Source organism: Tinamus guttatus, unplaced genomic scaffold (genome assembly GCF_059628265.1).
Source record: "Tinamus guttatus ecotype Peru unplaced genomic scaffold, ASM5962826v1 Tinamus_guttatus_pri_ptg000080l, whole genome shotgun sequence".
In the NCBI taxonomy this organism is placed as follows: domain Eukaryota; kingdom Metazoa; phylum Chordata; class Aves; order Tinamiformes; family Tinamidae; genus Tinamus; species Tinamus guttatus.
Window position 1 is genome coordinate 830,773 of NW_028288614.1, and position 13,337 is coordinate 844,109.

The following is a 13,337-nucleotide window of genomic DNA, read 5'->3' on the forward strand; positions in this document are numbered from 1 at the left end:
GGTCAGGGGGGCTGGACTAGATGATCTCCAGAGGTCCCTTCCAACCTTAACTATTCTATGATTCTGTGACCTTCAAGGTGCTGCCCAGGGCTGTTCTGTCCATACTCGGGAGAGCACAACGCCCTGGTGTCCTTTGGTCAAGTGTCCCCTTTCCCATGCTGAGCGTAGCCAACCAGCCCAGGATCAGCAGAGGTGTCCTGGGACATGGGGAAGCCTTAAATGCAGACGGTGAAAAATGAAAGGCAGCCTGCAGCCTTCACAGCAGGTGCCGTGGCCTGTTCTGTGCTCCCAGGACAAGACAGACATGGAACGACTGTACAGAATCAGCGTAGGGCTATGAAAACAATACAAGGACTGCAGCACCCCCGCTATGAGGAAAAGCTGTGAGAGCTGGGCCTGTCCAGCCTGCAGAGAAGGCTCAGAGGGGATCTTAGCGGTGTACGCAGATATCCTAACGGCTGCTGTATTGAGGATGGGGCCTGACTCTTCCCAGCGACGGCCAGACACAGGAGTAGGAGGCAGCAACCGCCGCCCCTCGGCAACAACGCCGCGCCCCGCCCCGCCCTCACACCGCAGTAGCCAATAGCCGCCTCGTCCACCCCAATACCCCGCCCCCTGGCGCCCGCCCCAGCCAATCGCGGCTAACCCCAGCGCGGACGGCTCCCGCCCCTCGGTCCCCTGCCCGCCCAGGCGGCGTGGAGCGCAACTACCGCAGCAGGAGAGGTGAAACCTGGAGGGGGCTGGAGCGCCGGGGGCCCCGCGTATCCCAGCCTCGCCCGTGCGGCGCCTCCGCGTATTCCCAGCAGGAGGCTCCAACAAAAGCCTCCAGCCAAGCGGCCCGCAGCCCCCTTCTCCCTTCGCGACCCACGCCGTTTCCTTCTCCCCGCCACCCCCCCGCGGCGGTCAACATGGACGCGTCCGGCGCGGCCCGCTCCGCGCGCCCCACCCTTTAGCCGTTTAACGGTCCCTCGCGCGCGCGACGCGCTGCTGGCGGCCTCGTGGTGCGGAGGGCGGCTCGGCGCGATGAGCTCCGCGTCGGGGCTGCCCGCGCCCGGCGCCGCCGTCTCGCTGCGCGTGAGCGCCGCCGAGGCGCACCCGGAGGCGCCCGTCGTGCGCCTCTGGGCGCTGCTGGGCGAGCGGCGCGACGACTACGCGCGTCTGCGTCAGGACGTGCAGGCGGCGGCCGGGCCGCGGCTGGCGGCCGCGCCGGGCCCCGCAGCCTCCGGCGGGGCCGAGCTGCGCGCGGGCGAGCTGTGCCTCGTGGAGCTGGGCGGCCGCTGGCACCGCTGCCGCGTGCTGAACCGCCGCGAGCGCGACTACCGCGTCTTCCTGCTCGACGAGGGCCGCGCCGCCCCCGCCGCCGCCTACTACCTGGCGCGGGGCCCCGAGGAGCTCTTCCGCCTGCCGCCCGAGGTGCTGGACTGTGTCGTGGCCGATGTGGTGCTCGTCGGAGGCGGGGAGCTGCCGGGCGCCGCGTGTGCGGTGAGGGCTGCTGAGTTCCTCACCTGCCTGCATGGCAAGGAGGTGTCAGGCCTGGTGCGGGAGGTGATGGTGCCGCAGCTGCTCGTGGTGCTTGAGCTGCCCCAGCTCGCGGCCCAGATGCACCACCTGGGCCTGGCCAAGCTGGTTGCTTCCAGTTGGTTCTGCCTGCTGCTCAAGCGCTGTTTGGCCCACGTGTGCTTGCAGGGCCAGCTCAAGCCGCAGCCTGTGGCACAGCCGCTCGCAACGCCTGTGGTGCAGCAGCTCCCCCACATCTTCCCTTCGGGTCAGCCCGTGTCACCAGCCATGGATTACTTCTACCCTCAGCTTCAGTTGGGAGTGACCGAGCCAGTGCTAGTGACCCAGGTCTCCGACCCGCACCACATGTATTGCCAGTTGCGGAGCCTGTCGCAGGAGATCCATCGCCTTTCTGATACCATGCACCAGGTTTATGATGGAGCTGCTTGCGAGCAGGGAATACCGCCCAAACTGGGCTCACCCTGTGCTGCCCGTGGCATTAGCGGCCACTGGTACCGAGCCCTCCTGCTGGAGGTTGTTGCGAGGGAGCGGGACCAGCAAGTGGCCCAGGTGATCTTTGTGGATTATGGCAGGAAAGAGTTTGTGACAGCCGCTAACCTGCGCCATTTACCTGCTGAGTGTTTTCGCATGCCAGTAGTGACTTATCCCTGTGCCCTTCGGGGTATCTCGCACGGCGGTCATGGCTGGTCCCCATCGCAGATCAGCGAGCTGAAGGCCTTGTTGTTAGGCAAGCGGGTGAATGCTCACATTGAAACATTTAATTCCTTCGAGCACCTCTATTATGTGACCCTGTATGGTGAGGATGGCATGAACTTGAACAGTCTCTTTGGGGTGCAGGCTCGTTGTCTGGCGAGCAGCCTAAGGCAAATCAGGCAAACTGAGACTCGGGAGCAGATCGGAGTAGAGGGTGATGCGGGCTCATCGTTGGGAGCACCGTGTGCTGCTTTAATGCAGAGACATTTGGCATCTATTCCTATAGTTGGCGTGCATCTAAAGTCAGGCATGTTCTATGATGCTCAGATCTCCCATCTTCGAGATCCATCTGAGTTCTGGCTGCAGCTTCAGGAGCATCGCCAGCTCTTGAGCCAGCTTATGCAGAATATGTGGAATTTTTACTCGCAAGCCACAAACTTGGATAATGTTATGCAGGACTTGCAGCCTGGATCCTTTTGTGTCGCCAGGAAAGATGGTGCCTTTCACCGAGCCGTGATCACCAGGGTGCTGGGCAGTGCTCTAGAAATACATCTGGTGGACAGAGGCAGTGTGGAAACCATGGACTGTGGTGAAGTAAAGGAGCTGCTCCCCAAGTTCAGGGAGCTACCTGCGTTAGCTCTGAAGTGCTGTTTGGCAGGTGCCTCCCCTCTGTGGGGGGGCTGGAGTGAAGAATCTGTGTCTGCCTTCAGAAAGATTGTGCTGAACAAGGTGTTAAAGATCCGTGTTTTAGGCACACACAGTGACAAATATGTGGTTGAAATTCTTGATCAGTCTCAATTAGGAGAGAAAAGTGTAAGTAAAATCATGACCCAGGGAGGATATGCAAAATACCAGAGGTCTGAAATACCTGAGATGCCACAAAAATCATCTGATCAGGCTGCAAGGCAAGGTTCATTTTCAGGATGTGCTGGGGAGGAAAAGCAAATCAATACAGCAGAAAGACTCGGAGGAGAATCTGATCCAAAGAGAAATGATAGAGCATTAAATCCATGTATGACTGTGGTCAAAGGTGGTTCTGTTGCCCTTCACAGTTCAAAAACTAGTGAATCTGTTCCTCCTGAGAAAAACTGTGACGGTGTGCAAACCCCGCCTGCTTGTGTTGCACAGAATTACCTGGAGCTCAAGCCGGGTTCTTATGGAGGGCAATTGGAAGTTGGAAGTACAGTTAATGTAGTTGTATCGTATGTTGAAAGTCCTGGTTATTTTTGGTGTCAGTTAAGTAGAAATTGTCAAGACCTTAAGGCACTAATGACTGAAATTCAGGAGTACTGTAAGAATTCATCTCAGCCACACATCTGGCCAAATCCTGTATGTTTAGCCCAGTACTCAGAGGATGAAAAATGGTACAGAGCTCTAATTGTTAGTGAATTTACTTCTGCAAAACAAGTAGAAGTAATATATGTTGACTACGGCAACAGGGAGTTAGTCTCTAGAGCAAATCTCCGCTCAGTAAATGAAAAGTTTCTTAACTTAAAGGCTCAGGCTTTCAGGTGCAGCCTTTACAACTTAATCCAACCGAATGGTCTGGATCCTTTTGTTTGGGATGAAAAAGCAATTCTGGCATTTCAGGAGTTTATCGATGCCTCATCATGTCACTTGGAGCTCAAGTGTACAATATTTGCCTTGGCTTCTATAAAAAATAAAGAACTGTTTAATATTGTGGACTTAATGACACCTTTTCAGAGTGCTTGCCACTTCTTGATAGAAAAAGGTTTGGCTAGGCCTGTATCACCTCAGAAACCTCTGGCATCCTCTGTTCAGCTCCATTCTTACTATTATTCCATGCATGATATCAAAATTGGGAGCGAGGAAGACATTTATATTACTCATGTGGATGATCCATGGCAATTTTACTGCCAGCTTGCAAGGTGTACAGATGTCTTGGCAAAGCTTTCAGAAAACATCGGTCATCTGAGTAGAGTAGTGACTGCCTCAAAAACCTTGCAAAACCCTGGGAACTTGTGTCTTGCAAGGTACAGTGACAATCACTGGTACAGGGGAGTAGTTAACAAAACAAAACCCAATAGGGAAGTCTTCTTTGTGGATTTTGGGAACACAGAGCTGGTAAAGAAAGATGATCTGCTTCCTATACCCAGTGGTGCTTACGATGTCTTGCTTTTGCCAATGCAGGCCATTAAGTGTTCTTTATCTGATATATCTACTCTTCCAGAAGAAGCTACGTTGTGGTTTAAACAAGCTGTCCTAGAAAGGCGATTAAAAGCAGTAGTGGTAGCAAAAGAGTCTGATGGCAAACTGTTGATTGAGCTGTTTGATGGTAATACTCAAATTAATGCAAAATTGAAGGAGGGGGTAAGATTGGCAAGCAATGCAGAACTGTGTAGGCACATGGAAAATGAAGCTTCAGGTCCTAGAAATAGAGATGGGAAAGAGAGGAATGGAAGAGCAGAGTTGTCATCTTTGTGTTCAGGAAGGCTTCCTGAAAGAAAAAAAGGGAGCCCTGAAGCCCAAGGAGGAGAGGGGAGTAGAAAAATGCCCTTGAAACAAAAAGATAAAATCCTCCTCCAGACTGTTAAGAAGAGGGAACAAGCACCTGAATTAGTGGACTCTGAAAAGAATAGCAGTAATAAAGATGCTTTGTTGCTAAATAAAGTGGAGAAAAGAGACTGTTCTCCTATCAGGAAAGATAAACCATCATGTATTAAATCTGATCCTGAAAGCCTGTGTGTACCATTCAAAAACATATCTGATCTACCTCAGAAGAATATAGCACCAGCTCTTAAAGCGCTTGTATATGTTTCTCATGTGAACGATCCTTCAGATTTTTATGTTCAGTTGGTAAGTGATGAGTCTGAACTTAATGGTATTTCGGAAAGCTTAAATAGTAAGACAAGAGTGGAGAACCCTTGTGGGCAGCTCTTGCGAGCAGGAGACTTAATCAGTGCTGTTTATTCAGAAGATAGCTTATGGTATAGAGCTGTAGTAAAAGATAGGTCTTCTGATAATTCGATTAGTGTACAATATATTGATTATGGTAATACCTCAGTAATTAATGTTGGTCAAGTATGTAGACTCCCTGAAGACTCATCATCTATTCCAGCAATGGGTATTCACTGCTTCCTAGGTGGACTTAAAAATGAAAAACCTACAAATTGGTCAGAGAAAGCAAATCTTGACTTCTCCCGAAGAACAAGTGAAGTTCAGATAACATGTGAATTTGTAGATAAAGTTGAGGATAAATGGGAAGTTATTCTCAGTGACAATGAAGGTATAATAACAGTGGAGTTAGTTAATGAAAATATTCCAAGTGGGGAAGAATCTCATTCTACAGAAGTACTTGACAAAAGAGAAAATGGTGCTGAAATTGTGAATGTGTGTGAGCCTTTGCCTCCTAATGAGCAAAGTGAAATTTCCAGTGTAAGTGGTTCTGAATCATTTACCTGGAGGGTACCACAGGCAGGTCAAACTGTAAAAATTCGTGTCACGGTAGTAAAGGGTCCTGAGTACTTTTGGAGTCAGTGTGCTGATACAGAAAACATAAGATACATAGAAGAAAAAATAAAAGAAGCTGAAAATCTTGGACTAAACTCCATGGATGATTTCAGATCTTGTGTTAAAGCTGGTGATATTTGTATAGCAAAATGCAGTGAAGATGGGAAGCTCTATAGAGCGAAAGTCAGCAATATAAAAGGTGATAATTTAGTTGTTAGATCTGTGGATTATGGAACTGAGGAAACTGTTAACATGGAAATGGTCGGACGGATTCCAAGTGAATTGCTCAAAATACCTAATCAAGCATTTCCGTGCTGTCTGTCTGGATTTAATTCATCTGAGGGCTCCTGGCTTAGTGAAGCAGAAGTTAAGTTCTGTGATATGACTGTGGAACTGTTATTGGAAGCTAAAGTAATAGAAACTCGGGAAGATAAAGCTTCTGAAGTTCCTCTATCTGTTGTCCAGCTGGAAACTGGTGGGAAGAGTATTAATGAAGAGATGGAATGTTTTTGGAAGGCCAGTACAGGGAGTGGTGACACAACTTTCTTAAACCCTGAGACTTCTTCAAAGGAGAGTGTAGAGTCAAGTAATAATATGGATCTTTATCTTGAAAAAGAAACTATGGCTACTTGTAGAGTACTCCAGGAAGAAGGTGAAAGTGAGTGCGTCTTGGATACAACTTCTGTGTGTTCAAATAATGTAAAAGCAAGTGTGAAAGTGGAATGTGAAGAATGTTTTTCTGTGAAAGCTGCTGCTGAATATAAAACAGCTGAGCATCAAAACAGCTTTGATAAAGAGACTTCTGGGTTTGAACAAGAGAGTGATAAAGATGTGTCACTAGAACCAGCAGGATGTGGCTCTGTGTGTGTTTTGGAAAGTGATGTGAAAGCTGCAGAACAAGAGCTGTCGTCTCAGGTACCTCTTGTAGAGGATGCTGAGCTGAAAGCAGAACTGACAGGCGCTGCTTCGGCACTCAGTCCTCTGGAAAATAAACAAGAAGAGCTGCTAGGATGGCCCTTGCTCCAGATGCAGCCTTCCGTGGGGGATGAAACGGGGTCATTACTGGAACTGGAGCAATTACAGGTGGACTCCTCGTACGATGATCTGAAAGAGTTCATGTTGGAGCTAGGGTCGTTTTCAGTGTCGTCCTCACTTGGTGAAAAGACAAAGGAGGCTCTGGGGACGGACTCACCTGCAATGCGGACACCTCCAGGCAGGGAAGCAAAAGAGGAAAGGCTGGAACTGGAATCACTTGAAGTGCCACCCTCGAATGATGAGACAGGGGAATTGGCAACTGTGAAATCTTCAGAAATAACACCACCATCTCATGAGAGAGAAAATTTGGTGCCTCCGGTTAGCAATGGAGGGAAAACTTTAGAATTATTTCCATCCGGTGTACAGCTTTCTTTGGGAGATAAGACACAGGCACTGACATTGGATTTGCCTGTGGTTCACGAAGTGGAAGCTCTGCAAAATGATTGGATCGAAGTAGGTCCTACCCTGATGTTGCCACCTTTCGGTGGTGGAGCTGAGAAACAACTGGAACTAGAGACCCGTGACATCCAGTCAGTGCTCGGTGCTGAAATTAAACAGCTTCTCGAGTTGGTGCTGCCTGATGTGCAGCCTCCTCAGGAGGACGGAGATGAGGACTTGCTAGGGCTGGAACACACTGAGTTACAGACTTGTGCAAAGAGCAGAAGTCAGTTTTCGTTCCTTAAAACTGACCTGATGAATTGGAGACCTGTTTGCACTGCAAAATCATGTGACTGCAAAATGGAGAAATGCAAGGAAGGGCCAAAAAAGCAAGATGACAGTTCAGTGGAAGAATGGATGAAACGAGACTTGTCTGACTCTCTTAAAGAATGTGGAAGTGAATTTCTAAATGAACAGGCTTTCAAATGTAAGCCTGTGGGTGAAGAACTAAGAAAAAAGCAAAATGAAAATTTGGCTGTGTGCCATACAGGTAAAACTTTTTTTTTTTTCTTCTTTGAATAAATAACCAAAATGTAGTATACATTCAAACACCCCACCACCAAAGGGGAAAAATATATATATATATATATATATATATGTGTGTGTGTGTATATATATATATTTCCCCTCCTCATATACATATGTATATACATACATGTATATATATATATTCCCTAATACTTTGTTAGGGCTTCAGTTTAGCCTCAGCATTCATTGAAGGGTTGTGGGGTTGTGGACACTGGGATGTGTGTAGTGTCTCATGGGCAATGTGATGGCCTAATAGGAGATAACTTTACTTTGAGAATTTTACAGTTTTATAAATGGAAAATATTTCTAAACAAGAAATTCCTTTTCAGGAGTATTGAGGCTTAAAAAAAATAGTTTGGGAGAGGGAGTGGGAACAGCGTTTGAGGCAGTTAAGACTTTTATTTTATTTTCCCTACCCACTGTTTTCCTGATATGTCATCAATTTTGTAGAACACAGTGAATATACTTGTAATCTAAAGGGCTTCGCCGTCGGTTCCAAGTGCATGGTGTGGACGTCTCTGAAGTGGTGCGAGGCTCGCATTTTGGAGGTATCTGAAAAAGGTACCAGGGTAAGTATGACTTGAATGCTCTTTGTGCATTCGTAAGAACTGGTTCTTTTTCTGTCTACCTTCAAACTTGAATTATTTTGCAGAAGTTAGCTGCAGAAATGAAAATATTTAGTATTGAAAATGCTGATTCTGGACCTCCAGACTACATAGAAACTGTTGCCTCATACTGTGTGGATACTGTTTGTCACCACTTCATTCATGTCTTGCTCCCTTAAGATGAGTGGAAGAAACCAGAGAGAAACCTCTGTTTTAAGGTGTATTCTTTCCTTGCCACCACTATGTAGTGCTGTTATTTCTGCATTGCAAGTCAGTGTTCTCCTGTGCAGCTTTTTTTTTACTGTTAAAGGTCCATGACATTTGGCATCATTTTACTGACACTTTAAAAAATAGTCTTAGAGCAATAGAAATTTAAGAAGAAACTTACAGTGTAACGTATATTTTCCCCCAAAAAATGTGTATTATTTATATCTTTATTGAATGAACAGCTCTGTAAATCCAAGGTGACTGGAGGGAGTTAACTTTAATGCTAATAAAATGAACTGCCTTTTTCTACTGCTGTTTACTAAGATATGGAATAAATAGGCAAATGAGAAATAAAACTCTCTCCCAGCATCTACAAATTTTATATATAAAAGACATATGTATATCACTTTAGATTTGTAGCCTTAAATTGCCACTTAAAATAATCATGTCATAGAAGGAACATTTTGAAGATGAGTGCCTCAGATCAGAAGCCAACTTTGGGGCTAGTAGAGGTCTTTGAGCAACTAAATCTAGCCCTGGCTACGGTCAATAGATGAGTGTTGGTGCTAACGCTCACGTTAGGCATCAAATAATCATGTGAACAAGGTTTCTGACGGCTCGGATCTTTTAGGTGTTTTCTAGCCCTTGTCTGCTTTAGTGCTTGGGTTAGGATCCTTTTGGTCTAGAGAGAGCCTTGTGCTGGGTGCTTTAGCAGAGACTGCATGTGAAATATTTAAATTTGGGTCTATGGATCAGCTTTAGTAGGGATACTCAGCTTTGCTAACAGTTATTCTTACACGTTTATTCTTCCTTGGAATACCTGAGTTAAAAGCTCTCTCTAACTTAGGGAATCCTCAGTTGTATTTTGTCCACCACTGTGTCTTGCAGAACATGCATTTACAGTGTGCTTTTGGGATTCACAGTTGTGCTAGATGTGAGCCTGCTTTATCTATACAGGTTTTGAATCTTTCCAATGGCAGCGAGGAGATTGTGGATCCTGAGAATGTGTGGAATGGTATTCCTGACTGGGCTTGCAGATCATCTGAGGTATGGTGGGGTAGTAGCTAAGAAATAGGGGAAAGAAAAGGGGAAATGAAAAAGCAGGCTATTTAAAATGAAGGTTATTCTGAATTCAGCAGCCTGAGAATAAATAGGAATACTTTGCCTTTCTAAGAGGTCATGTTGGCTTTTGTTCTTCAAAAGCCTTGTGTAAATCAATAAATCTGTCAGCCATCAGGACTAAGAACACTGAGTTCAGTCTAGGGATATTTCAGTGAACAGTGCTTGAATAAAGAAATTCAGAGTAATGCTGAGGTCCATGAATTCTCATAAATGATGCTAGCAGAGTATATAATTGGTCTGTTTTTAAAAATATTTCATAATTATTTAGCAATAAAAGTCCTTTGAACAGTGGACGTTTTGAACAGTATTGTTCATGAAACACAAACCAATGAAGAATTCCTGTCTATATCTAAAACTCAGCTGAACAGCCATGTTACTTAAGATGATAGCAGAATGAATTTTCAGGTCGTTATTCCTGCGTACCTCTTGCATGGAAGCAAAAACGGGAAAAGGCACCTGGAGTGAGCTACAGCAGGAAAACGGTGCTGAATCCAGCAGTGCTGATGTTACAAGTTAGTCTGGTATTTAGAGGAATGCATCAACAGAAAACAATTTCGGCAATTGTGCCTGCACTTCCTAACAGAATTCCCCCTTTGTTTAGGCAGTTACGAATGCAACAGATAACTTGGAGTCCTTAGTAGAGGAATCAAAACTTCAAGGTAAGACTACCTTAAATCTACCAAAGGGTACTCAGTTCTAGATGCATTTTATCTTTCTGGTATTTTTTTGTTTTAGAAAATTAATTAAAAATGCCTGTTTTTTGTGGGGATTTTTTTGTTGTTGTTGTTTTTTTTTTTTTTTTTCAATCTAATACTCTAATTGCTGTACCTGTAATTTTTAGTGATTTGTTTATACACTGTCACAGCATAACAATGGCAATGAAAAGTGCTGCAGTGTTCTGAGTGGAAGTCAAATGAGCATATATTTATTGAGTGTTTTGCATTGAGCCCTCTGGACAAGCTGAAGAGAGAAGGTCAGAGTAGAGATTCTCGTGGGGGTTTGGGCATGGTTTTTCTTCTCCCTGGTGACCAACTGCTGGGCAGAAATGATAAGGATTGCAGTTCGGAGTTGAATGCCCAAATCCTTTAGTGGATCGTGGTCCCTGGCTCTGCGTGAAATAACTCACCTTAATTATTGCAAAGATTGGGAGTAGTGTGTGTAAATCTTCAATGAAACTTTGGAGTGTTAATGAGGAACCCAAGTATCCTGTGTCCAAGCAAAGTTTGTAGAGGCTTTTTGGCTACGCACTTGCTATTCACAGGATGTGAACCATGAAATGGTTGAGGTTGGAAGGGAACTCTGGAGATCACTTAGTCCAACCCACTACCCCAAGCAGGGTCAGCTAGACGAGGTTGCTCAGAGCCATGTCCAGTCAGATTTTAACTTTGTTCAAGACTGGAGATTCCACCACTTCAGGGCAGCTGTTCCAGTGTTTGAGCAGTGTTTGCCTGACAGAAACTGAGTAATAATAGCAGCATTTTCATTTTCAATGACTGAATTGGTAACTATGTACAGCTGTGTTAAACACAGTCAGTTTATGGATAACAAAATAAAGCCTGCAACTGTTAACTTTTTTTTTCTTGACAGGTAAGATCATAGACGTTGATTTAAAATGTTAAAATGGAGATCATCTGAATCTTCCCTATACTGTTCCAAGGGAACAACTCTGCAAGAAATATATGCAACTTACAAGTACACAGCAAATACCTAGTGGTTAATACACATAGTAGGTAGCCTGCTAACATGTTAGTCCCTGATAAATGTTAATGTGTTTGCTACTCTGATGTAAAAACTGCTGAGACTGCTGGCCAAGCACCAGTTCCACCAGTGAGGTGGAGAAGTATATGCCTTTGTTCCCCCTTAATGCAGGGTGGTTCTTGCTGTTTCTGTTTTCAAATGTATATTTTGTGGCTTTTATACCACTTCAGTATTCTTTAAGTTGCTAACTGTGGCTGTCTAAATTCAACCTCTGTTCTTACATACTCCACTTTTTTTAACCTAATGCACCCTCTCAGCAAGTTTTTCTTAGTAAATGGTAGTTGGAAGTTATATACCCACATTGTATAGAACTGAATTTTGCTGAGCATCTGGGCTACTGACTGTAAACAGTTTAATAGAAGATACTTAGTGCACAGAATGCAAAAAAAAATGCACTAACACTAAGCCTGTTGAAGGATGGAATGGCTTAACTCAAAAATAGTGTCTGGGCACAGTGCTCACTTAATCTGCTGGGCAATTTGATTATTTCAACTGTCCTGCAGTTGGTTTTCATTATACAAGAACTTTTCAGAAATCCAGTCTTTGATATAATGATGAAGATTAGGATGAAGATAAGCCTGAAGTTTTGTAGAGCAATATAGAACTGCTTTTAGATATTAATGCATTTGTATATGCTTCTAGAAACACTTTGATGGGTGGAATCTCTTTATCCTTTCTAGAAAAGCAAACTGGCTGCAGTTCAGATTTAGCTGAAGATCCTTGTGTCCTCTAGTGTTCCTGAAATTGAGTGACACGTCCACCACTATGCTGAACAAGTACCTCTGTACACAAACCCTCCTATAAAAAAAAAAAAAGTTTTCTTAAGAAAACAGTAACATTCTGAATGTTTCTTTTATGTAATTGAACAAATGCCTGTCAAAATGCCTGTCAAAAAATAGTGCTTGTTTGATGGATCATTTTGTTATCGGGTCAGCATCTTAACAAAGCTGTCTTGTCCTTACTTAAATGTGAATGTGCAGCCTCTGACTGGTATTTCTTACAGAATGTTTTTGTGTACTGACTTGTATTGAGCTATTAGTGGGCTTTCCTTGAGCAAAGGTTTCTTGTGAGCTATGATATAGGCTCCTGTGTTGCACACTACTGCTTACTGATGTTCACTTTCTGAAAAGTTGTGTTGTGTTTAATAGAGATTTTCTTTTTAAGAAAAGCTAAGGGTATTTTTTTTTGTCCCTTTGGGAGGGGGGAAAAACGTTATTTTGGTTTGAAGTCTTAAACTTGGTGCTCTCCTTAAGCAATGGAAGGAGCTAGAATAAAGCTTGTGCTGAGATATACTGTCCATTTTTGTTAATGAATCTTCCCCTTTCTGTATGTCTGTGTCCACGTGCTATGTGCTCACAGAGTGTCTTCAGGTGTACTGCAGTTAGCTGTAGCTGTGCATATCTTGCAGTTACTAGTTCTGCTTTGACTCTGAACGGCCCTTTAAAGTAGTGTCACTGTGCTGGCCCCTTTGAAACACCCCACACTTGTGTTTCTAATGACAGGTTCTTAATGGTGCTAACTAAAACCTTTCTTGTAAATGTGAAGCAGGACTAGTAAAACAGTTCTGCTGCATGCATAGTGTGGTAGGGATCCCTTAAAAGATGTGCAACTCTTCATACCTTTTGTTCTCTTCATCCTCAGAGATGGAAAAGGGATTTTGGTAGGATAATGCTGTTTCCTGCTATATACTGCTATATATATATATACTACAGGTTCTTCTGCAACAACTGCAGTCTTAATTCTGGTCTCTCATATGGAAGTCTTCCTTAGTATCACAGATGTCAACTGCTACTGATTATTCCATAAGAAATGCTTGCAAATTTTGGTTTTCTTAGTAGAGACAAGAATTTTAATTAAGAAATTCTGAAAAAAAAACAGACCTTATATGTTCCCACAGTCTCATGTAAGGATCACAGATTATATTAAATATTTCATTACATCAACATAGGGTTAATGTTGCTT

General features: G+C 44.6%; 1 protein-coding gene across 1 annotated transcript; it reads left to right on the top strand.

Annotated features, from left to right (window-relative positions):
- Window positions 1–1,023: 1,023 nt before the first annotated feature.
- On the top strand, window positions 1,024–12,126 carry TDRD6 (tudor domain containing 6). The gene is made up of 5 exons (XM_088520125.1): window positions 1,024–7,645; window positions 8,134–8,252; window positions 9,453–9,542; window positions 10,219–10,276; window positions 12,056–12,126. Exons 1-5 carry the CDS (start codon window positions 1,024–1,026, stop codon window positions 12,106–12,108), a joined length of 6,942 nt encoding a protein of 2,313 aa, XP_088376251.1. The 3' UTR covers window positions 12,109–12,126.
- The last annotated feature ends 1,211 nt before the right edge of the window (window positions 12,127–13,337 follow it).